At 42.0% G+C, this 25,209-nt stretch overlaps 1 protein-coding gene across 2 annotated transcripts in view; it reads left to right on the top strand.

Annotated features, from left to right (window-relative positions):
• Positions 1-316: 316 nt before the first annotated feature.
• LOC115155513 (glypican-6) overlaps positions 317-25,209 on the top strand; it is a 154,892-nt gene continuing 129,999 nt past the window's right edge. The window contains exon 1 of one of the 2 annotated variants that reach the window (XM_029702179.1): positions 317-894. In XM_029702179.1, the coding sequence (XP_029558039.1) occupies positions 741-894 (154 nt within the window). In that variant the 5' untranslated portion in view covers positions 317-740. The remainder of the gene's footprint in view (positions 895-25,209) is intronic. The other variant, XM_029702181.1, reaches the window with a different exon arrangement.

The raw sequence follows: 25,209 nt of genomic DNA, 5'->3' as shown, positions 1-25,209 counted from the left end.
ACAGCCCCATTGTTCAACACAGGCTCTGAAATGGAGAGTTCTCTCATAGAGAACCACTGTCATGGACAATAGGCTGTAAACTACTGGGGTATATTTATTTGGTAGGCTAACCAACTGGCTGTTGAGTTGGTCAAGCAGTGTAATAATGTAATAAACATATAATATGGTGTAATATGAAGAAAGACATATGAAAGAGATGCTGTTAGATGCTGTTAAACCAGGACAGTACATCCCTTTAACTGCCAGTAAAACAATTATAGGCTTTATCACCAATTCAGGAGCAATCCAATCCATGTGAAATCTAGTTTGACAGTCTGGCGAGACTGACTCCACTCCGTGTTTTCACACCCTCTCTGATTTATTAATGCATCATAGGTGTCTCCCTCCTCTTCAGTTCTGAGCATTTTGACTTTCTACAGTAACGTATAACAACACCCAACGGCGCTCTCTGAGTGAAGTTGAGTGAACACGTTGAGATCCCGTTCTCTGTTGGATCAATGTGGTTTTACCTGGACTCACAACAACATTCTGTTTTGCGTCAACGCAGGACCGTCAACCATCGTTGGCAAAATAAACAGATTTTGATTGAGAAAGATGTTATGATAGACAGTTGTAGAAAAGTGGTGACCATTAGACGTTGAGTTGTTAGTACCTACTACGTCCGGATGCACTGCAGTGGAGTTCCTCTCTAAACGGGAATCTGCAGAGGATTAAAGAAGGATTAATCACAGAAGTGCACGATGTTGAGAATACGGACCGTCCTATGGACTTTATCTGTGGCGCTGTCCGTTGTCGCTGGAGCAGATTTTAAAGCACATAACTGCAGTGAGGTTAGACAAGCTTCTATCGCAAAAGGCTTCAGCTTTGAAAATGTTCCTCTGCAAGAAATGTCAGGTAAGAAGGGAATGTAAGATGTCAGTGCTACCTGTCAATATAATGATGTATTGAACACAGTCGTAAAGTGGGTATAGCTATGGCATAATAAACCATATCATATGGATAAGAAGAACAAATCTAATACTGTATTATGCAAAACTGTAATGTTCTAATTTACATCACTGACTACTATAATGCGCGTGAATGGACATTTTGATAACCGGCGCCTTGGCTTTAGGGTACAAAGCATATTCATTTTATTTAGGGATATAGTTGTTTATTATGATAATGCACAGCCATATGAAAGTATTGTTGCTGTTGAATGAAGGCTATACTCGCCTGTCATCCATGAAGTTGTGGTTGATTTTGCTTTATGAAGGAAATGTATGTGTGATATAAAGGTAGCCAGAATAATGAATATAACTGAACCCACGCGGACCTTAGGCCTACCTAGGTTACTTTAACATTGTACAATATGTTTAACTGAACCTTTATTTAACTAGGCAAGTCAGTTAAGAACAAATTCTTATTTACAGTGACAGCCTACACCTGCCAAACCCGGATGACACTTGGCCAATTGTGTGCCGCCCCTATGGGACTCCCAATCACGGCTGGTTGTGATACAGCCTGGATTCGCACCAGAGTGTCTGTAGTGACGCCTCAAGCACTGAGATGCAGTGCCTTAGACCGCTGCGCCACTCGGGAGCCCCAGCCTATAATACAAACCCCTTAGAAATAAAACTCTAGCAATTTAAAACTCTCAATTAATTCCTAATCAAAGTAGCCTAATGCAGATATGTCTCAGTAGCCCAGTTTATAACGTTCCCATTCGTGATACTTTCGTTCATTGTTTCAAAGTTAAACCTAAATATATCCATTAGCCTACATTTAAAATATAATAGAAGTAGTCCTGGACATAATGTCATTTTAATATTTGACTGAATAAAGTCAATTTCTTTGTTTATCTAACATTGTGAATAATATGTAAATGGAAGCAACAGAATAAACCTGCTGGTGTGTCCAGTAGAGGTCTCTGAGTCTTCTTTGTGCCTCTGTGTCGAAATAATTCAGAATCGTCAGCCATCCATTCACTGGCTTGAGTTCTGTCTTGTTAATAAAGTAACAATGACGCCGTCATATAATGCTACCTCAAGTCATTGCAAACATCAGTGCAATTCAATTATCCAACCAATATCCATTCTCCTTCACATGTGTGTCAACCACAGGGTAATGCTGGCATGATGCTATTATGATGCTTGTTATATGTAATGTAAATACATAATGGTAGCCTGCTGGTCTTCAGAAATATTTATATGGACTTTCCCTATTTCAGGCCATGGAGGCTTGCATTTTTCAGACCCACCCAAGTGAAACTGTGACTGGCTCAGTCAGAACCTACATTATTGCTCCAGTGTTCTGCTCCAGTGTTCTGCTCCAGTGTTCTGCTCCAGTGTTCTGCTCCAGGGTTCTGCTCCAGTGTTCTGCTCCAGTGTTCACAAGGATAGATTTGCTCAAGGAGAGTTGTCATAAGGAACATTTGAATTATTTTGTTTAGGTAATAATGATCGATTGCATGCATGAAGTGGATCAAATAGTTGTTTCCTCTTTCCCTTCCCATATGAGTATAAACTTTGTCCGCCCAGACCATTAATATCATGATGTCATGATCCCATAATTCTGTAGTTGGACAGAAATCTGGCACAGGTGAAAGGTTGTGTATTTGATAACAAGCACACCTGTTCATAGACGGGCTTGAAGATCTACCTGATTTGAATCCCTCAGATGTAGGCACGCTCCTGTCATTGACGTCTAATCTCCAAATGAATGAAAAGCTCAGTCTGTCATCTCTGAGTGATGCAGCTGTATGGAAGCACTGTGATCACATCCACAAGGGTGTTGACCTCATTTGTCTTCAAGAATGGCAATGACCGATTTAATGCAATGTCAACACCTCAGCAAATTGATTGCTGAAAGTCTGAGAGAGTGCATATTTCAGATTTGTGCACTGTGCATATTGTCTGTTTAGCCGACACAGTTGTGTACATATCCTTTATTTATTAATAATAGTGATGTAAACATCTCTGTGTCACTGCCACTGGTGCAAATGGTGTCTCATCTAATATCCTTGTACAACCAGCATGCCAGTCAATAGACCATACAGAGCTGAGCATGCCCTTAGAAAAACGGTTTCCAAAAGGGTTCTTTGGCTGTCCCCATAGGAGAACTCTTTTTGGTTCCAGGTGTAATCCTTTTTGGTTTCAGGTAGAACCTTTTTGGGTTCCATGTAGAACCCTCTGTGGAAAGGGTTCAACCTGGAACCCAAAAGGGTTCTTCAAAGGGTTCTCCCATAGGGACAGCTGAAGAACCCTTTTAGGTTCTAGATAGCACCCTTTTTTCTAAGAGTGTGTTACAGTTTTGATTCAATGTACAATTGAGATGGGGAAAAAAAACAAGTCTCTATATTGTATAATCAGGTTGATATTTTCATTCGCTAGCCTATTGGTGTGAAGCCAATCCTTCAAATATTTAATGTGAATTCTAACCGTAGTATAGAGCAGGAAGCTCTGTGTATCGTTTTACTTTGTGATTGAATCCTGTCTAAAGCTCTTCACTGCATAATCAGTTGAGTTGAGGTCTGTTGCTTTTGGCCATGTCCTCAAGAGGAGGGCCGTCAATTTCTAGTTGTGGTCAAAGAGAGATGGGTTGATGTCTGACACCTCAGAGACTGATGATATTGTACATCATCAAATTATATTGAAGGCACCGGAATTCCCCTCATATCCTTACAAAATCCCTTTGGCTTCATATTGTACATGGTTCTACTCTTTTTTCAGTGGTGTCTGATATGCAAACATATGTGATTTGTATTCGGTATAGGCTAATTGAGCTCAGTTGACTGACTTTAGTGCTTGAATATTGTGCTCAGCTTTTGGAGTGAATGAAAGATGTCCGTGGCACTGTCTCAACCCCGTTTCTTTGTATCTCACTCGTTATAATTCATTAGGGGTTTAAATATAGCTTCATTTGATTGTAATTCCTTCATTTAACCAGATGGTGTCTCTGCACAACTTCTTGTGAAAACATGAATTTACAGGTTATTAGCATTAACAATGTCAAGGTAAACAAGTTGTGAATGATAATTTAGGATTATTGAAGGTGATTAGGCTTGTTCAAAGCTACTTTCAAGAGAGTCTAATCTGCAGTTAGCATGCTATTCCACTCCTATTGTTTGAGACCGGTGGTTTATATTGAATGTGTTTGTGGGACTCGGTTGGAGCAGCCAGGTCCTGACCAGAGTGTGTGGTCAGAATAGCCAGGTCATGTAGAATGTCAGCAGGGGTGTCAGCGTTATTGACAGAAGTGCTGCTATGTGTCAAAGCCTGCAGGCCCGGATGGAACGGTAATACCGTGGGCTCTGGCCTGTTCATTTTCAATAGGCCCTGGTCCAAGTTGACAGGAAGTACAGTGGTGAAGGCTTAAAAACTAAGAGTGACTGGGAAAGTGGACCGGCTGCACAGTGCACTTTATGTCCTTAGTCATTGGACTGTCAGCGCAGCTAAAATTGTCTGGTGCTCCTCCAGTTCTCCTCTACAGGTTATTGACTCTGTATTTTAAAAAAAATAAAAAAATGAAATAAAATAAAAAAAATTGGTCAGTGAGTTCATTATATACCTCCTTAATCCAAGCCCATCACTGCCCTGGTGAAAGACTAGCTCTGCACGCAGGCTTGTGACAGATCTGTCTCAGGTTCCATTCACTGACCCAATGAATTACCCAATGCCTGAGACGAGATGCGATGACAGGGGGACTTGGAAGATGAGTCAGACAGACTGCTAGACCCTTCCTGGTAGATGTGTGTTATTAGGAACACACACACACACACACACGTCCAAACGGTGTCTGTGGAACTTCTCAAGCTGTCCCAGCTCCACCCTATCATTTCACGTCCTGCTCAGCCTTCCTGTTCCCAGCAGTGGAATGGGACAGAAATAACGGTGCTGATATTTGATGTGGTCCATGGCTGCATATACAAGCAGCCAAATGATCTCTGCTGAGCCGTGTAATGTGTGGAATGGATTGAAAATAGCTAAATGGGAGAGCCAGGCCAGCAGAGAAAACAGCCAAGTGAATGTGCTGGTCTCTGGCATGATTCATCCGTATTACTATGCTGCATTATCAGATTATTATGTCCCCCCCACTAAACACACAGTTGAGGTGATGGATCAAGGATCACATGTGGTGGTGGTGGTGGTGGTAACCCTCTGCATTTCAATGGCCAACTCATAAAAAGGATGGTGATGGAATTGTTCTTGATTGGACAGTTGGGATTGGCAGTGATTGAAAGTGTTGTAAATAGCAGTGTTGGCGGTAGGGGTGTTGGGGTTATAATCTGTAGATTTAATCATGTATCATCAGGAAAGCCAGGGACCCAAACAGTCTTTTTCTCCAAAGTGGATTTCTCAAACGCCTCTTCTATCTCCATGCCAATAATCATGCTCATGAATACTAAAATGGGCTGCATGACAGGGTTTCTCTCTTGGATCAGGAGGAACGACTCCGGTCTGTCTGCTGCTGTTTCATCCTCGCAGGGAGAATAACAGAATAAAAAGGCAGTCGCTCAAAGCATATCAACAAGCTCCTGCAGCGTAGACGCTGGTGCCAGTATCTTTTGTCAAGAAATGAAGTTGTCAAGGGGACACTGTTTTCTCCTCCACTTTTGTCTTTAGTTCTTTTATATTGGATACAAATGTGTAATTGAGCATTTCAATTAAATTCAATTTAAGGGCTTCATTGGCATGGGAAACGTATGTTAACATTGCCAAAGCAAGTGAAAATGCATAATTAACAAAAGTCAAATAAACAATAAAAAATGAACAGTAAGCAGCAAGAGCGTTTCTCTTACTGCTTCATACTCAATCTATTTTTCATTCTAGGGTTCTTGTTGATATTTTTAATTTATTTAACTAGGCAAGTCAGTTAAGAACAAATTCTTATTTACAATGACGGCCTAGGAACAGTGGGTTAACTGCCTTGTTCAGGGGCAGAACGACAGATTTTTACCTTGTCAGCTCGGGGATTTGATCTAGCAACCTTTCGGTTACTGGCCCAACGCTCTAACCACTAGGCTGTATAGCTCACTGTTTGTTCACACTTGCCATTGTTTTGATCATATTCCCAACAGTACAATTTTAGATATGGTATAGTGTCATTATACTTCACATTATAAAGGAGATATCTTTAGATACGGAGCTTGGAAGATGAAAGGCTCATTTCTGTACCACTACACCCCTGTAGTTGATTTTTAGCACGTGTTGTCATTTTTCCTAAGCATCTTTTCTTTAAGGCTCTCTGCACGCTTGTTGATTTTAAATTAGTCTTAATAAGGAATACACACCATAATATATCTCTTAAAAGTCATTGGTTATGGATAATAGTCAAAAGTAAGTCTCTCCATTTATATAAAACAATATATATATACTTGTCCCTGTTTGAACTTGAAGGTCTCGACCAATAGTGTGAGGGTTTGTTAAATTATTTTCATTATTATTTAAGTTAGACTTGTCAGCTCTCTCATGTAATCTCAGAGAAGATAACACACTGACTCTGTATCGGTACCCCCCTGTATATAGTCTCGCTATTGTTATTTTACTGCTGCTCTTTAATTGTTTGTTACTTTTATCTCTTATTCTTATCTGTATTTTTTGAAACTGCACTGTTGGTTATGGGCTCGTAAGTAAGCATTTCACTGTAAGGTCTACACCTGTTGTATTCGGAGCATGTGACTAATACCATTTGATTTGACACATTGTCACAGGCAGGGCATCCTCCTTGGCACTAATAATGATAAATGATTAATAAATCAAACATGTCTGACAATCTTATCACTGTCTAATTAAGTATATATAGCATACATATTTACAAGAAATACCAGAGATTCTCGTGAGATTGTAAACAATAAATGTTTTAAAACGCAAGTCATCATTACTTTGTTGTGTGAAAGAATATACTTTCACTGTCGGAATGGAATCCATTTCTTTCAGAATCTGTCAGAGCTATCCACTTAAAATACAACCAGAAGCTATGGAGAATAAGTTATTCAATTGCTTTGTCATGTTAATATAATCCGACATGAATATATGGTTTTGGTTGGGGATTTTATTGGAGATTATTTGATCGGAGTGATATGAAACCTATGTGAAAGAGCACTATTTTAGGAAATTGAAAGTCATGTCACCTTAGCCCACAGCAGTGAAAATGTGTGTAGCGTTTGGGCAACTCTTAACTTTTTAAACAACTCTGGAAGTAATGATCACTTACATACACCCCCGGTGAATCAGTGGATCTTCTTGGATTAACAAAGACCTGGCCCGTGTCTACAGCAACAATGTTCAGTCATACATACGTTATATCTCCCCATTCCTCCTCCTATTCCTCCTCAACCTGTCAAAGCAGTGAGCCAGATTCCAACGGCGGTGGCTAGGTATTCAATCTTTAGCCCCATGTCTGTCACGTCAGTCCTGTTGACAACAGACTAGACATGTGTACCTGTAGGAGTGCTTTGCCTTTTCACCGCTCCTGGGCAGGGGCCAACGAGGTCGCGTAAGCGGCCATGGGGATGTATTGAGCGCTCCTCTCAGTCCACTTGGCCACAGAGTGGAGGTATACTAGAAGAGTAACAGGGCACAAATGAAGACCAGAGCTGCGGTACGGTAGTAAGCTGTAAATGAGTAGTGAAAGGTAATGATCAGTACAGGCCTTAGGGCCTTCCTAGTGTCTAGTCTCAGCCACCAGCTGCTACCTGGCTGTAAGTCCTTAGCCATGCTCCAGTTAGCAAGTTGATGCAGAAGAGTCACACTTCTAGGCCCGCTGTCCATGAATATCAAATGTCCTCAGCCGTGTTTCCATTCCTGCACCACTCCTTTTATTACATACTGTAGTCCCCAATAAATATCAAAGCCAGACATGGTTGTACGTATGCTGATTATGCATAGCTTGTCATTCCATACTGTAATGTACATGGTGTTTTGGGATCCTCTATAGGTTTACCATTCTTTATGGGATCCTCTATAGGTTTACCATTTCCAGTGTATGCCATCTAGTTGTGTGTGTCATTGTTGAAGGTAGCTATTCTGGTATCATCATAGACATTCTTATCCAATGAGGTGCTATCCCAGTCAGATTTATAGTATTGCTTCCAGATCCAACATTTAATCATCTTTATTTTACTCTTATTATTATTATTATCTATCTACCTCCAATACCTCGTACCCCTGCACATTGATCTGGTACTGGTACTCCCTGTATATAGCAGCACATTGATCTGGTACTGGTACTCCCTGTATATAGCTCCACATTGACCTGGTACTGGTACTCCCTGTATATAGCAGCACATTGATCTGGTACTGGTACTCCCTGTATATAGCTCCACATTGACCTGGTACTGGTACTCCCTGTATATAGCTCCACATTGATCTGGTACTCCCTGTATATAGCTCCACATTGACCTGGTACTGGTACTCCTTGTATATAGCTCTACATTGATCTGGTACTGGTACTCCCTGTATATAGCAGCACATTGATCTGGTACTGGTACTCCTTGTATATAGCTCCACATTGACCTGGTACTGGTAGTCCCTGTATATAGCTCCACATTGACCTGGTACTGGTACTCCCTGTATATAGCTCCACATTGACCTGGTACTGGTACTCCCTGTATATAGCTCCACATTGACCTGGTACTGGTACTCCCTGTATATAGCAGCATATTGATCTGGTACTGGTACTACCTGTATATAGCAGCATATTGATCTGGTACTGGTACTCCCTGTATATAGCTCCACATTGATCTGGTACTGGTACTCCCTGTATATAGCTCTACATTGATCTGGTACTGGTACTCCCTGTATATAGCAGCACATTGACCTGGTACTGGTACTCCCTGTATATAGCTCCACATTGATCTAGTACTGGTACTCCCTGTATATAGCAGCATATTGATCTGGTACTGGTACTACCTGTATATAGCAGCATATTGATCTGGTACTGGTACTCCCTGCATATAGCTCTACATTGATCTGGTACTGGTACTCCCTGTATATAGCTCTACATTGATCTGGTACTGGTACTCCCTGTATATAGCAGCACATTGATCTGGTACTGGTACTCCCTGTATATAGCAGCACATTGATCTGGTACTGGTACTCCCTGTATATAGCAGCACATTGATCTGGTACTGGTACTCCCTGTATATAGCAGCATATTGATCTGGTACTGGTACTACCTGTTTATAGCTTCATTCTTGTGTATTTTATTTTTTCATTTTAATATTTTTTAAAACCCTATCGTTGGGAAGGGCTTGTAAGCAAGAATTTCACAGTAAAGTCTACACCCGTTGTGTTACTTTGAAGTGACTTCCACAATACTTTTGGGAAGTCTTTTTTTAGACAGTGAACCTTTAGCGTTGAACTTTAAGGGAGTCCACAGCAGGGCGATCTATGACGTACAAGTCACCTCAGCTGCAGCATGAGGGCCTTTAGAAAAATGAAATGGACCAGATTTCAAATGTCATTGAATGGCTATTTTCTGTATATGGCAGAATCAACAGATCCTGAAAGTACGTTATATTGGCTAGAGAGCTCATTTACCTACAAGCCCTTTTCAAATACACCTGAGAATAAGGCACATGAATATGGTCTTTGAAACAGCATTTCTGTGCAGTAGCAGAGGGACTAGCCTAATTTTAAATGATTTTTCTTGCTTGTGTGAATTCCCTTAGGTGATTTCTTTCCCTTGCAATGAAACATCTTATTCTAATGAGAATGAATTCGCTTACAAATCAATTATTCTTGCCACACACCCCTACAATGACAGAGTTGCGAGTTTGTGGCACATTTTGAAATGCATTGACAATGGCATTTCATCATTGTGACATTGGTTTAGATATTAACATTTTGATATTCCATCATATTTGACTCTCCTGAGGACGCAGACCACCATGTCATTGTGTTGAAGGTACACTGTGACACTGTCATGTGTAGGCCTACTGTGCTGCTTTTACCTCTCTCTGAGGACATGTTCAATATTCATATAAGAACATACACTGATTATACCAAACATTAGGACACCTTCCTAATATTGAGTTGCACCCCTCCCTTTTTGCCTTCAGCACAGCCTCAATTCATTGGGGCATGGTCTCTACAAGGTGTCGAAATGTGGACCATTTTTGATACACACGGGAAACTGTTGAGCGTGAAAAAACCCAGCAGCCTTGTAGTTCTTGACACAAACCGGTGCGCCTGGCACCTACTACCATACCCTGTTCAAAGGCACTTAAAACTTGTTGTCTTGCACATTCAACCTCGAAATGGCACATAATCCATGTCTCAATTGTCTCAAAGCTTAAAAATCATTCTTTAACACTGATTGAAGTGGATTTAACAAGTGGCGATCATAGCTTTCATCTGGAATCCCCTGGTCAGTCTTTGTCATGTTTTGTATAGTCAGTGTATAATACATGAAACATGTCAGAGGTTTTGCAAAAGAGCTCTTGAGAGAAACCTTCAGCACCACAGAGGAGATGGAGAGAATTTATGCAGAGTAAAAGCATTTGGCTGCATACCTATGTCACCTGGTGATGAAAAGCTTGTTTTTTTCCCTCATGTTTGTTTTGAAACGTTTGCTGTGCCAACCTAAAAAACATTGGACATCCCTTTCATCTGAAGTCTTGGCATGGTCTAGTCATTCCATATTGATTGATGTAAGTCCTAGCTAGAACACTTCATGGGATATTGTTAAAAGGATGAGGCTCGGGTATTGAGGAAAACACTGAAGGCAATTTTCACTTTTCATAAATGTTAATATTTTTTAACACCCATTGCATATTGAATTTGGCTAACACTCAAAAAGGCACGATCAAGTTCCTTCTCCATAACCTCAATCACTTTATTTAGAACGTTGTGATAACTCATCTTAATAATTCGCAAGGACACATTTGAAGTTGCTGCAATGTGTGAATATTAAAATGAGGGGGAAAGTGCTCTGACATTAATGGGTGGTAAAACTCTCTTGTTCTTGCTGGTTTTACCATAATACCTTTACTGTCTCACTCATAAATATTGTGCCACAGGAAAATATTGTTTTTCTAACTTGGCATTTGTACCAACATGCATGCTGTATTTTTTTGTTGTTGTAATTTTTATTTATATATTTAACCTTATCCTATTAACCTATTTAACTAGGCAAGTCAGTTAAGAACACATTCTTATTTACAGGGACAGCCTACACAAACCAAACCCGGACGACGCTGGGCCAATTGTGTGCCGCCCTATGGGACTCCCAATCACGTCCGGTTGTGATACAGCCTGGATTCGAACGAGGGTGTCTGTAGTGACGCCTCAAGCACTGAGATGCAGTGCCTTAGACCACTGCACCACTCAGGAGTATTAAATTCAGGCCTCCCTTTAAGCACAGTGGCAAGCTACCCCAGGAGTGTCCCAAAGATGGCACAGAGCTCTCCTCTGATCAGGATCAATGCTGGCTATAACTCAGTCATAACTCTTTAGCCATGGAATGAATCTTAGTAAGAGGGTGGAATGAGTGGGTAGATATCAATAAGAGGTACAGTGTCTTGCAAAAGTATTCATCCCCTTGGCATTTTTCCTAATTTGTTGCATTACAACTTGTAATTTAAATAGATTTTTATTTGGATTTGGTGAAGTGAAATAAAAAAAAATACTTGTTTCAAAAAATAAAAAAAATGGAGAAGTGGTGCGTGCATATGTATTCACCCCCTTTACTATGAAGCCCCTAAATAAGATTTGGTGCAACCAATTACCTTCAGAAGTCACATAATTAGTTAAATAAAGTCCATTTGTTAGCAATCTAAGCGTCAGATGATCTGTCACATGATCTCAGTATACATACACCTGTTCTGAAAGGCCCTAGAGTCTGCAACACCACTAAGCAAGGGGCACCACCAAGCAAGTGGCACCATGAAGACCAAGGAGCTCTCCAAACAGGTCAGGGGCAAAGTTGTGGAGAAGTACAGATCAGGGTTGGGTTATAAAAAAAATATCCAAAACTTTGAACATCCCACGAAGCACCATTAAATCCATTATTAAAAAATGGAAAGAATATGGCACCACAACAAACCTGCCGAGAGAGGGCAGCCCACCAAAACCCACGGACCAGGCAAGGACGGCATTCATCAGAGGCAACAAAGAGACCAAATATAACCCTGAAGGAGCTGCAAAGCTCCACAGCGGAGATTGGAGTATCTGTCCATAGGACCACTTTAAGCTGTACACTCCACAGAGTTGGGCTTTACGGAAGAGTGGCCAGAAAAAAAGCCATTGTTTAAAGAAAAAAATAAGCAAACACGTTTTGTGTTTGCCAAAAGGCATGCGGGAGACTCCCCAAACATATGGAAGAAGGTACTCTGGTCAGATGAGACTAAAATTGAGCTTTTTGGCCATCAAGGAAAACGCTATGTCTGGCACAAACCCAACACCTCTCATCACCCCGAGAATACCATCCCAACAGTGAAGCATGGTGGTGACGGCATGCTGTGGGGATGTTTTTCATCGGCAAGGACTGGGAAACTGGTCAGAGTTGAAGGAATGATGGATGGCGCTAAATAAAGGGAAAATCTTGAGGGAAACCTTTTTGTCTTCCAGAGATTTGAGACTGGGACGGAGGTTCACCTTCCAGCAGGACAATGACACTAAGCATACTGCTAAAGCAACACTCAAGTGGTTTAAGGGGAAATATTAAAATGTCTTGGAATGGCCTAGTCAATGCCCAGACCTCAATCCAATTGAGAATCTGTGGTATGATTTAAAGATGGCTGTATACCAGCAGAACCCATCCAACTTGAAGGAGCTGGAGCAGTTTTGCCTTGAAGAATGGGCAAAAATCCCAGTGGCTAGATGTACCAAGCTTTTAGAGACATACCCCAAGAGACTTGCAACTGTAATTGCTGCAAAAGGTGGCTCTACAAAGTATTGACTTTGGTGGAATGAATAGTTATGCACACTCAAGTTTTCCGTTTTTTTTGTCTTATTTCTTGTCTGTTTCACTTTAAAAAATATTTAGCATCTTCAAAGTGATAGGCATGTTGTGTAAATCAAATGATACAAACCTCCAAAAAAATCGATTTTAATTCTAGGTTGTAAGGCAACAAAATAGGAAAAATGCCAAGGGGGGGGTGAATACTTTTGCAAGCCACTGTATACCAGATGGCAGACCCATACTTTTACGGTTTGACCCACCCTTTCTGGAAATGGAACTCAAACACCTTTAATTCCAAAATCTGGCTAGTCCCAGTTGTGGTGAAAAGGTAGAGTAACTTGTTCTGCAGTGGTGGTCATAATGTTTTTGTAAGTCAATTGAAATAGCTCAGTGTAGGTTGTGAATGTAAAATATTGTGACAATTTTTTTTATATTTTAATGGCACTGCAATGGATAGCTGCCATTTTACAGGCTGCTGACCAATTCTGCTGTTTTGAGTGTTTTTTTGCACTGTAACTTTTGTTTTTACATAATGTTTCTTTATAGTAAAGTGTACTGTTAACTAGCTACGTTCAGTGTATGGACGCTTCCACTATCTGGAGAAGCGAGTTTTGAAATCAGTGGAATTCGAGTATGATAGCTGGGGCGGCAGGTAGTCTGGTGGTTAGAGTGTTGTGTCAGTAACTGAAAGGTTGCTAGATCGAATTCCCGAGCTGACAAGGTAAAAATCTGTCGTTCTTCCCCTGAAAAAGGCAGTTAACCCACTGTTCCTAGGCCGTCATTGTAAATAAGAATTTCTTCTTAACTGACTTGCCTACTTAAATAAAAACAGCTTAGGAGATGGAGAAAACACCGGTCTCCAGATCACATCTTCAAACGATGGCATCCGATGGGAGACGCGTCCACCCATCGATGATGTATACGGGTAAAATAGTCTATCAAGCATGAGTTGGGATTATTGTTCATTGCTTAGCTAGCTCTCTAGCTACATGTCTTAACAAAAGACTCTACTATGCAAGTATCCATTTCAATAGAATGTCACTGCAACAACTGTTGATAGACGTACTAGCTGGTAAATTCGCTCTGGGTATCGATTTCAGACCACGGGTAAGATAATCTAGCTAGCTATATTTTTCATATATTACACATTTCTATTTTCTACAAAGTGTACTGTTAGCTAGCTAGCTAACGTTAGCTGGCTGGCTGGCTGGCTTGCTAGCTAACGTTATGTGTATGATTTATTGGCCAGTTTGCGATATTATTTACCAGCTAGTATGTATTTTTATTGCCCAGTCTGAGATATGGCTTTTTCTTTGCAACTCTGCCTAGAAGGCCAGCATCCCGGAGTCGCCTCTTCACTGTTGATGTAAAGACTGGTGTTTTTTGGGTACTATTTAATGAAGCTGACAGTTGAGGACCTGTGAGGAGTTTCTCAAACTAGACACTCTAATGTACTTGTCCTCTTGCTCAGTTGTGCACTGGGGCCTCCCACTCCTCTTTCTATTCTGGTTAGAGCCAGTTTGAGCTGTTCTGTGATGGGAGTAGTATACAGCGTTGTACGAGAGCTTCAGTTTCTTGCCAATTTCTCGCATGGAATAGCCTTCATTTCTCAGAACAAGAAGAGACTGACAAGTTTCAGAAGAAAGGTGCAAAAAGGTTTTCTAATGATCAGTTAGCCTTTTAAAGTGATAAACTTGGATTAGCGAACACAACGTGCCATTGGAACACAGGAGTGATGGTTGCTGATAATGGGCCTCTGTACGACTATGTTGATATTCCATTAAAATCAGCCGTTTCCAGCTACAATAGTCATTTACTACATTAACAATGTCTACACTGTATTTCTGATAAATGTTATTTTATTGGATAAAAAAATTTGCTTTTCTTTTAAAAACAAGGACATTTCTAAGTGGCCCCAAACTTTTGAACGGTAGTGTGTGTGTGTGTGTGTGTGTATATATTTTATTATTATGAACAAAACATATACAAACAAGAGTACATAATTTACATCAATTTGTCAAGTTTTATGGTACGTATTGCTTTTTTTTTTTTACACTGACTTAAAAGTAAGTGGTTTGTTCTCTGTCAACTTCATTTTATGGATAAAGAATCTGCATGGAAAAATAAACAAATTAACAATGAAAGTTAAATCAGGGTCCATATAATTTGGATCAAAATAAAACCTGATATCAGAGTCTTTAACATTAATAGTAGTTTTTTTTTAAATAAAATATTCTAACTCACTCCCAAATCTTCTGACATAAGAACAGTCCCAAAATAAATGGTCAAGAGTCTCTGGGTCACAACCACAAAATACACATTTGTTATCAATAGCTATTTTGAATCTGTGTATAATAAAGGTCTTTACAGTGGTGCTTCACTGCTGTTGTTAGCACAGAATGCTCGGATCAACCCTTCAAGAGATGGGTGGGGCTAAAGCTTAAGAGTGTAATGAACGATGCTGAATGGGTGAAGACAAAGAAGGGCTCTCCCATAGTAGAACCAAAACATTCAAAGGCCATTTTCTCAAAAGTGAGTTTACAAGTTTATCAACTTTCAAAGCAAAATTACTTCCCCATTGACTCTCATTAATCTAACCACACTGTCCGATTTCAAAAAGGCTTTACAACGAAAGCAAAACATTAGATTATGTCAGCAGAGTACCCAGCCAGAAATAATCAGACACCCATTTTTCAAGCTAGCATATAATGTCACATAAACCCAAACCACAGCTAAATGCAGCACTAACCTTTGATGATCTTCATCAGATGACAATCTTAGGACATTATGTTATACAATACATGCATGTCTGTTCAATCAAGTTCATATTTATATCAAAAACCAGCTTTTTACATTAGCAGGTGACTAGCATGTGACTAGCATTCCCACTGAACACTTCCGGTGAATTTACTAAATTACTCACGATAAACGTTCACAAAAAACATAACAATTATTTTAAGAATTATAGATACAGAACTCCTCTATGCACTCGATATGTCCGATTTTAAAATAGCTTTTCGGTGAAAGCACATTTTGCAATATTCTAAGTAGATAGCCCTGCATCACAGGGCTAGCTATTTAGACACCCAGCAAGTTTAGCCCTGACCAAAGTCAGATTTACTATAAGAAAAATGTTATTACCTTTGCTGTCTTCGTCAGAATGCACTCGCAGGACTTCTACTTCAATAACAAATGTTGGTTTGGTCCCAAATAATCCATTGTTATATCCAAATAGCGGCGTTTTGTTCGTGCGTTCAAGACACTATCCGAAAGGGTAAATAAGGGTTACGAGCACGACGCATTTCGTGACAAAAAAAATCTAAATATTCCATTACCGTACTTCGAAGCATGTCAACTGCTGTTTAAAATCCATTTTTATGCCATTTTTCTCATAAAAAAGCAATAATATTCCGACCGGGAAATCGTTTTTTATTACAAAGAGAGTGAAAGTAAAAGCATGCTATCCCCTCATGCACGAGCCTCAGTCTAATGGCCCTCTGATAGAGCACTTGCCAAACGCTCTAGTGTGTTTCAGCCTGGGCCTTGAATTACGTCATTCAGCTTTTTCCCGGGTTCTGAGAGCCTATGGGAGCCGTAGGAAGTGTCACGTCATGCCAGAGATCCCCTGTTTTTGTTAGAGATTATCAAGGAGGGCAAGAAATGGTCAGACAGGCCACTTCCTGTAAGGAATCTTCTCAGGTTTTGGCCTGCCAAATGAGTTCTGTTATACTCACAGACACCATTCAAACAGTTTTAGAAACTTTAGGGTGTTTTCTATCCAAAGCCAATAATTATATGCATATTGTAGTTACTGGGCAGGAGTAGTAACCAGATTAAATCGGGTAAGTTTTTTATCCGGCCGTGCAAATACTGCCCCCTAGCCCCAACAGGCTAACTTGGCTTTCGAAGACTTTAGAAAGGCAGGGCAGGATGGATATAGGTCTATAACAGTTTGGGTCTAGAGTGTCACCCCCTTTGAAGAGGGGGATGACCGCGGCAGCTTTGCAATCTTGAGGGATCTCGGACGATACGAAAGAGAGGTCGTACAGACTGGTAAAAGGGGTTGCAACAATTTTGTAAGATAATTTTAGAAAGACAGGGTCCAGATTGTCTAGCTCAGCTGATTTGTGTGGCTCCAGATTTTGCAGCTCTTTCATAACATCTGCTATCTGGATTTGGGTGAAGGAGAAGCTGGGAGGCTTGGGCAAGTTGCTGCGGGGGGTGCGGAGCTGTTGGCCAGGGTTGGGGTAGCCAGGAGGAAAGCATGGCCAGCCGAAGAGAAATGCTTATTGAAATTCTTGATTATCGTGGATTTATCGGTGGTGACAGTGTTTCCTAGCCTCAGTGCAGTGGGCAGTTGGAAGGAGGTGCTCTTATTCTCCATGGACTTTAGTGTCCCAAAACTTTTGGGATTTAGAGCTACAGCATGCAAATTTCTGTTTGAAAAAGCTAGCCTTTGCTTTCCTAACTGACTGCGTCTATTGGTTCCTGACATATCGCAGTGACTATTCGATGCTAGTGCAGTCCGCCACAGGATGTTTTTGTGCTGGTCGAGGGCAGTCAGGTCTGGAGTGAACCAGGGGCTATATCTGTTAAAAAAAAAATTAAAGGGGCATGCTTATTTAAGATGGTGAGGAAATTACTTTAAAAAAACGACCAGGCGTCCTCTACTGACGGGATGAGGTCAATATCCATGGCCCCATACCCGGGCCAGGTCGATTAGAAAGATTAGAAGTGTTTTATGGAGAGTTTGACAGTGATGAGGGATGGTCGTTTGACCGCGGACCCATTGCGGATGCAGGCAATAAGGCAGTGATCGCTGAGATCCTGATTTGAAAACAGCAGATGTGTATTTGGAGGGTAAGTTTGTCAGGATAATATCTATGAGGGTGCCCATGTTTACGGATTTAGGGTTGTACCTGGTGGGTTTCTTGATAATTTGTGTGAGATTGAGGGCATCTAGCTTAGATTGTAGGACTGCCGGGGTGTTAAGCATATCCCAGTTTAGGTCACCTAACAGAACGAACTCTGAAGATAGATGGGGGGCAATCAGTTCACATATGGTGTCCAGGGCACAGCTTGGAGCTGAGTGGGGTCTATAACAGGTGGCAACAGTGAGAGACTTATTTCTGGAGAGATTCATTTTCAAAATTAGAAGCTCGAACTTTTTCGGCATAGCCTGCAAAGTTCTGTCCTACTTTCCAGGTCTATCTCTGCAGTAGATTGCAACTCCTCTCCCTTTGGCAGTTCTATCTTGATGGAAAAGGTTGTAGTTGGAGATGTACATCTCAGAATTTTTGGTGGCCTTGCTAAGCCAGGATTTACACATGGCAAGTGCATCAGGGTTGGTGGAGTGTGCTAGGGCAGTGAGTAATACAAACTTAGGGAGGAGGCTTCTGATGTTAACATGCATGAAACCAAGGCTTTTACGGTTACAGAAGTCAACAAAAGAGAGTGCCTTGGGACACGCAGGGCCTGGGTTAACCTCCACATCACCCGAGGAACAGAGGAGGAGTAGGATGAGGGTACAGCTAAAGGTTATCAAAACTGGTCATCTAGTGCCTTGGGGACAGAGAATAAAAGGAGCAGATTTCTGGGCGTGGTAGGATAGATTCAGGGCGTAATGTACAGACAAGGGTATGGTAGGGTGCTGGTACAGTGGAGGTAAACCTAGGCATTGAGTGACAAGAGAGGTTACATCTCTGGACGCACTAGTTATGTTGTGTGAGGTCACCGCATGTGTGGGAGGTGGGTCAAAAGAGTTATCTGAGGCATGTTGAGTGGGACTAGGGGCTCCGCAGTAAAATAACAATGATAACTATCCTAAACAATGGTATACAAGGCATATTGACATTAGAGAGAGACATAAAGCGAGGCATAAAGCAATAACAGGTGTTGATTGGGAGAGCTAGCTAAGACAACAACGGGTAAGACAACAATGGCTAATCAGCTAAGACAACAACAACAGGTAAAATGGCGATGAATGGGCAGAGAGGGTCAGTGAACTTCTCACAGGGCCTGAGTTCAAGGCTGGGGCGGACAGATAAACAAAATGGAGTACCATGATTAATGAACAGTCCAGCAGGCATCAGCTATGTAGCCAAGTGATCATAGGGTCCAGTGAAGAGCAATAGATGAAACAGGGAAGCTGCTAGGTAGTCGTTACTATGCTAGCAAGCGGGAGACATGGCGTTCAAAAATAAGTTTGCAGGCCGGTGCTAGTAGAAGAGTCTGCGCAGACATGACCAATACATTTCGATTTGTACATTTGGGCTGCAATTTCTGAGGCTGGTTACTCTAATGAACTTATCCTCATAAGCAAACAGGAAAATGCTCATCCAGAGGCGGCACTCCTAGTGACCGATGATTTTAATGCAGGGAAACTGAAATCGGTTTTACTTCTACCAGCATGAGGAGACAAAACTCTAGATCACCTTTTCTCCCCACACAGAAACACTGGTTAAAATACAAAGCGCTCCCTCACCCTCCATTTGGCAAATCTGACCATAACTCTATCCTCCTGATTCCTGCTTACAAGCAAAAACTCAAACAGGAAGTACCAGTGATGCGCTCAATATAGAAGTGGTCCTACGAAGCGGATGCTAAACTACAGGACTGTTTCACTAACTCCGGCTGGAATATGTTCTGGGATTCATCCGATGGCATTGAGGAGTATATCACATCAGTCACCAGCTTCATTAATAAGTGCATCGATGACGTCGTTCCCCATAGTGACCATACGCGTCAAGACAAAGCGTCAATACAGTACTAAGATCAAATCCTACTACGTCGGCTCTGATGCTCGTTGGACGTGGCAGGGCTTGCAAACTGTCATGGATTACAAAGGGAAACCCAGCCACGAGCTATCCAGTGACGCAAGCCTACCAGATGAGCTAAATGCCTTCCATGCTTGCTTTGAGGCAAGCAACAGTGAACCATGCATGAGAGCACCATATGTTCCGGACAACTGTCTGATCATGCTCTACGTAGCCGATGTAAGACCTTTTTAAGCAGGTTAATGTTCACAAAACCTCAGAGCATGCGCTTACCAGCTGGCAAGTGTCTTCACTGACATTTTCAACCTCAACCTGACCCAGTCTGTAATGCCTACATGTTTCAAACAGACCACCGTAGTACCTGTGCCCAAGAACGCCAAGGTAACCTGTCTAAATGACTATTGCCCCATAGCACTCACATTTGTAACATGAAATGCTTTGAAAGGCTGGTCATGGCACAGACCAACACCAACATCACAGGCACCCTGGACCAACTCAAATTTGCATACCGCCCCATACTGCACTCCACAGTACCCTCTCCCACCTGGACAAGAGGAACGCTTATGTGAGAATGCTGTTCATTGACTACAGCTCAGCGTTGAACACCATTGTGCCCTCCAAACTCATCACTAAGCTAAGGACCTTGGGACTGAACACCCCCCTCTGCAACTGGATCTAGGATTTCCTGACAGGTGGTGCCATGACAATAACAACTTCCTCAACGTCAACAAGACAAAGGAGCTGATTGTGGACTACAGGAAATGGAGGGCTAAGCATGCCCCTATCCACATTAAAGGGGCTGTTGTGGAACAGGTCACGAGCTTCAAGTTCCTCTGTGTCCACATCATGTTGGTTCTATCATGCTACACACGCACCAACACAGTCGTAAAGAGGGCACGTCAGCGCCTCTTCCCCCTCAGGAGGCTGAAAAGATTTGGCATGGGCCTCAAAAACTTCTGAGAACATCTTGACTGGCTGCACCATCGCTTGGTATGGCAACTGCTTGGCATCCGACTGCAAGGCGGTACAGAGGGTAGTGTGTACGGCCCAGTACATCACTAGGGCCATGCTCCCTGCCATCCAGGAACTCTATACCAGGCGGTGTCAGAGGAAGGCCCGAACAATTGTCAAAGACTCCAGCCACCCAAGTCATAGACTGTTCTCTCTGCTTCCGCACGGCAAGCAGTACCGATGCACCAACTCTGGAACCAACAGGACCCTGAACGGCTTCTACCCCCAACCCATAAGACTGTTAAATAGTTAGTCCTGGTCACTATTTGTTAACTATTTAACTATATGCACTAACTTTTTGCACTAACACATCACATCCGCTGCTGCTACTGTTTATCTATCCTGTTGCCTAGTTACTCTTCCTAGTTATATGTGCATTTGGAAAGTATTCAGTCTCCTTGTTACATTACAGCCTTATTCTAAAATGTATTAAATCTTTTTTTTCCCTGATCAGTCTACATACAATACCCCATAATGACAAAGAAAAAACAGGTTTTATACATTTTTGCAAATGTATTGAAAATACAAAATAAATGGAATATTACAACCTCAAGCCTCTTCTAGGGTCTGATGCTGCAATCTTGGCACACCTGTATTTGAGGAGTTTCTCCCATTCTTCTCTGCAGATCCTCTCAAGCTCTGTCAGGTTGGGGAGTGTTGCTTTACTGCTATTTTCAGATCTCTCCAGAGAAGTTTGATCGGGTTCAAGTCCTGGCTTTGGCTGGGCTACTCAAGGACATTCAGAAACTTGTACCGAAGCCACTCCTGTGTTGTCGTGGCTGTGTGCTGTGTGTCGTGGCTGTGGCTGTGTGCTGAGGTCCTGAGTGCTTTGGTGCAGGTTTTCATCAAGGATCTCTCTGTACTTAGCTCCGTTCCATCGATCCTGACTAGTCTCCCAGTCCCTGCCGCTGAAAAACATCCCCAAAGCATGATGCTGCCACCACCATGCTTCACCGTAGGGATGGTGCCTGGTTTCCTCCAGAAGTGACCCTTGGCATTCAGGCCAACGAGTTCAATCTTGGTTTCATCAGACCAGAGAATCAATTGAATGTACCACAGGTGGATTCCCATCAAGTTGGAAACAGGATGCACCTGAGCTCAATTTCGAGTCTCATAGCAAAGGGTCTGTATACTTATGTAAATAAGGTATATCTGTTTTGTTTTTTTATACATTTGCAAACATTTCTAAAACCTGTTTTTGCTTTGTCATTATGCGGTATTGCGTGTAGCTTGATGAAGAGGTTTTATTTAATCCATTTTAAAATAAGGCTGTAACTTAACAAAATGTAGAATAAGTCAAGTGGTATGAATACTTTCTGAAGGCACTGTATCTACCTCAATTACCTCTTACCCCTGCACATTGACTCGATACTGGTACCTCGTGTATATAGCCAAGTTATCGTTACTCATTGTGTATTTTTTATGACTTTTACTTTTTTATTATTTCTCTATTTTCTTTCACTCTGTTCTGTTGGGAAGGGCCTTTCACTGTTAGTCTACACCGTTCTGTTAGGAAGGGCCTTTCACTGTTAGTCTACACCGTTCTGTTAGGAAGGGCCTTTCACTGTTAGTCTACACCGTTCTGTTGGGAAGGGCCTTTCACTGTTAGTCTACACCGTTCTGTTGGGAAGGGCCTTTCACTGTTAGTCTACACCGTTCTGTTGGGAAGGGCCTTTCACTGTTAGTCTACACCGTTCTGTTGGGAAGGGCCTTTCACTGCTAGTCTACACCGTGTTTACGAAGCATGTGAAGAATAAAATTAGATTTACACAGTGACTTGCCATGACTTGATTTAGCAGTATCATTTTCTGTCCTTTTTTAGCTGACTGTTTTTAAGAACATTGCACAAATGTCTTCGTGTAGATTACAGGATGATTATCTAGACTAATATGTACGGGCGTCTGTGCTTCTGTCATGGTTGACCTGTGATCTTCTGAACACTAAAATCATAGCACAGTTAGAATCAGAATCAATCCATGAGTAAATTCATGTCTAAGTGCCAGTAAGGAGCTTTCTTACTACCTGGCATTGAGTATGTGAAGTCAAGACGAGAAGACCTTTAGTGGGGGAGTGTGTGGAATATGAATGTCTTCCTGTATTAGGCCCCGGGAAAGGATTCATCAGCACAGATAATGGGAGGGGTGATCTGACTGACACCGCTTGATTACAGACACTGGAGTGACAGGAAGTATTGCAACTCACGAAGGCAGCTCATATAGCTGTTGATGAAACACTGAATGCATGCATAAGCCCCCCTCATTACTTCACCACTGCATTTGCACATTTACAGTCAGGGTTGGGGAGTAAGGGATTACATGTAATCCGTTCATTTTTTGGGCATTTAACTAGCTATGTATGTTGTCAGGTTTCGACATGAGAAAATGAGTGAAGTGTCAAATTCCCCCCAGATACTGCGAGAATTAGCGAACTCACGGATACAAAGCCTCAGAAATAAAAGATCCAGTCACAGATTAGGAGTCACTTACTGTAACTGTAATCTGTTACCAGCTAAAATATTGTAATCAGATTACAAATACTTTTGAAAAACTAGATTACTTCTAGGATTACTTTTAAATTCTGAAACAGTGTTTCTGAAAAAAATACATTGACACCTTTCTGTATTCCCAATGACATTCACATCATTTATTGGTCACATACACATGGTTAGCAGATGTTATTGCGAGTGTTGCAAAATGCTTGTGTTTCTAGTTCTGACAGTGCAGCAATATCTTAACATATAATCTAACAATTCCACAACAACTACCTAATACACACAAATCTAAGTAAAGGAATGGAATAAGAATAAATACATATAAATATATGGATGAACAATGACAGAGCGGCATAGGCAAGATGCAATAGATGGTATAAAATACAGTATATACATATGAGATGAGTAATGCAAGATATGTAAACATTATTAAAGTGATTTGTGATCCATTTATTAAAATGGCCAATGATTTCAAGTCTTTAGTGATGGCTGTTTAACAGTCTGATGGCCTTGAGATAGAAGCTGTTTTTCAGTCTCTCGGTCCCAGCTTTGATGCACCTGTACTGACCTCGCCTTCTGGAGGGTAGCGGGGTGAACAAGCAGTGGCTCGGGTGGTTGATGTCCTTGATGATCTTTTGGCCTTCCTGTGACATCAGGTGCTGTAGGTGTCCTGGAGGGCTGGTAGTTTGCCCCCGGCGATGCGTTGTGCAGACGCACCACCCTCTGGAGAGCCTTGCGGTTGTGGGTGGTGCAGTTGCCGTACCAGGCGGTGATACAGCCCGACAAGATGCTCTCAATTTTGCATCTGTAAAAGTTTGAGGGTTTTGGTTGACAAACCAAATTTATTCAGCCTCTGTTGCGCCTTCTTCACCCCACTGTCTGTGTGGATGGACCTTTTCAGTTTGTCTGTGATGTGTACCCTGAGGAACTTAACTTTCCACCTTCTCCACTGCTGTCCCGTTGATGTGGAAATGGGGGTGCTCCCTCTGCTGTTTCCTGAAGTCCACAATCATCTTATTTGTTTTGTTGATGTTGAGTTAGAGGTTGTTTTCCTGACACCACACTCTGAGTGCCTTCACCTCCTCCCTGTAGGCTGTCTCGTCGTTGTTGGTAATCAAACCTACTACTGTTGTCGTCTGCAAACTTGATGATTGAGTTGGAGGCATGCATGGCCACGCAGTCATAGGTGAACGGGGAGTACAGGAGGGGGCTGAGCACGCACCCTTGTGGGGCCCCAGTGTTGAGGATCAGCGGAGGGGGTGTTGTTTCCTACCTTCACCACCTTGGGGCAGCCCATCAGGAAGTCCAGGGCCCAATTGCACAGGGCGGGGTTGAGACCCAGGGCCTCAAGCTTAATGATGAGCTTGGAAGTTGAATGCTGAGCTATAGTCAATGAACAACATTCTTACATAGGTATTCCTCTTGTCCAGATGGGATAGGGCAGTGTGATGGAGATTGCATCGTCTGTGGACCTATTGGGGCGATAAGAAAATTCAAGTGGGTCTAAGGTGACAGCTAAGGTGGAGGTGATATGGTCCCTGACTAGTCTCTCAAAGCACTTCATGATGACAAGTGGGGCGATAGCCATTTAGATAGCCTTCTTAGGTACAGGAACAATGGTGGCCATCTTGAAGCATGTGGGGACAGCAGACTGCAATAGGGAGAGATTGAATATGTCCGTTAACACTCCAGCCAGCTGGTCTGTGCATGGTCTGAGGATGCTGCTAGGGATGCAGTCTTGGCCGGCAGCCTTGCGAGGGTTAACACGTTTAAATGTCTTATTCAGCATTGAAAAAAGGCGCAAGTTATAGTTTGTTCCGCCTGAGCGAGCCTGACCACAAGCCAGAGACCGCTGTGACGGCACCAAATGTGTTTGATGGATTGCTGTTAAAGAGCAGGAATAGGCTTCTTCCAATGGTGCGACTGCTGTCAGCATCCAAAGATTAGCCTATACATCCAATTTTAATACACGCTTGGAGGTAAGGATGACAGAAGTAGTGTAGGCAATACAGGTATTTATTTATCCAGACAAACCAGTTAAGAACA

This window comes from Salmo trutta, chromosome 20, assembly GCF_901001165.1.
Source record: "Salmo trutta chromosome 20, fSalTru1.1, whole genome shotgun sequence".
Taxonomy (NCBI): Eukaryota; Metazoa; Chordata; class Actinopteri; order Salmoniformes; family Salmonidae; genus Salmo; species Salmo trutta.
This window is presented reverse-complemented; position numbering and strand designations above follow the sequence as displayed.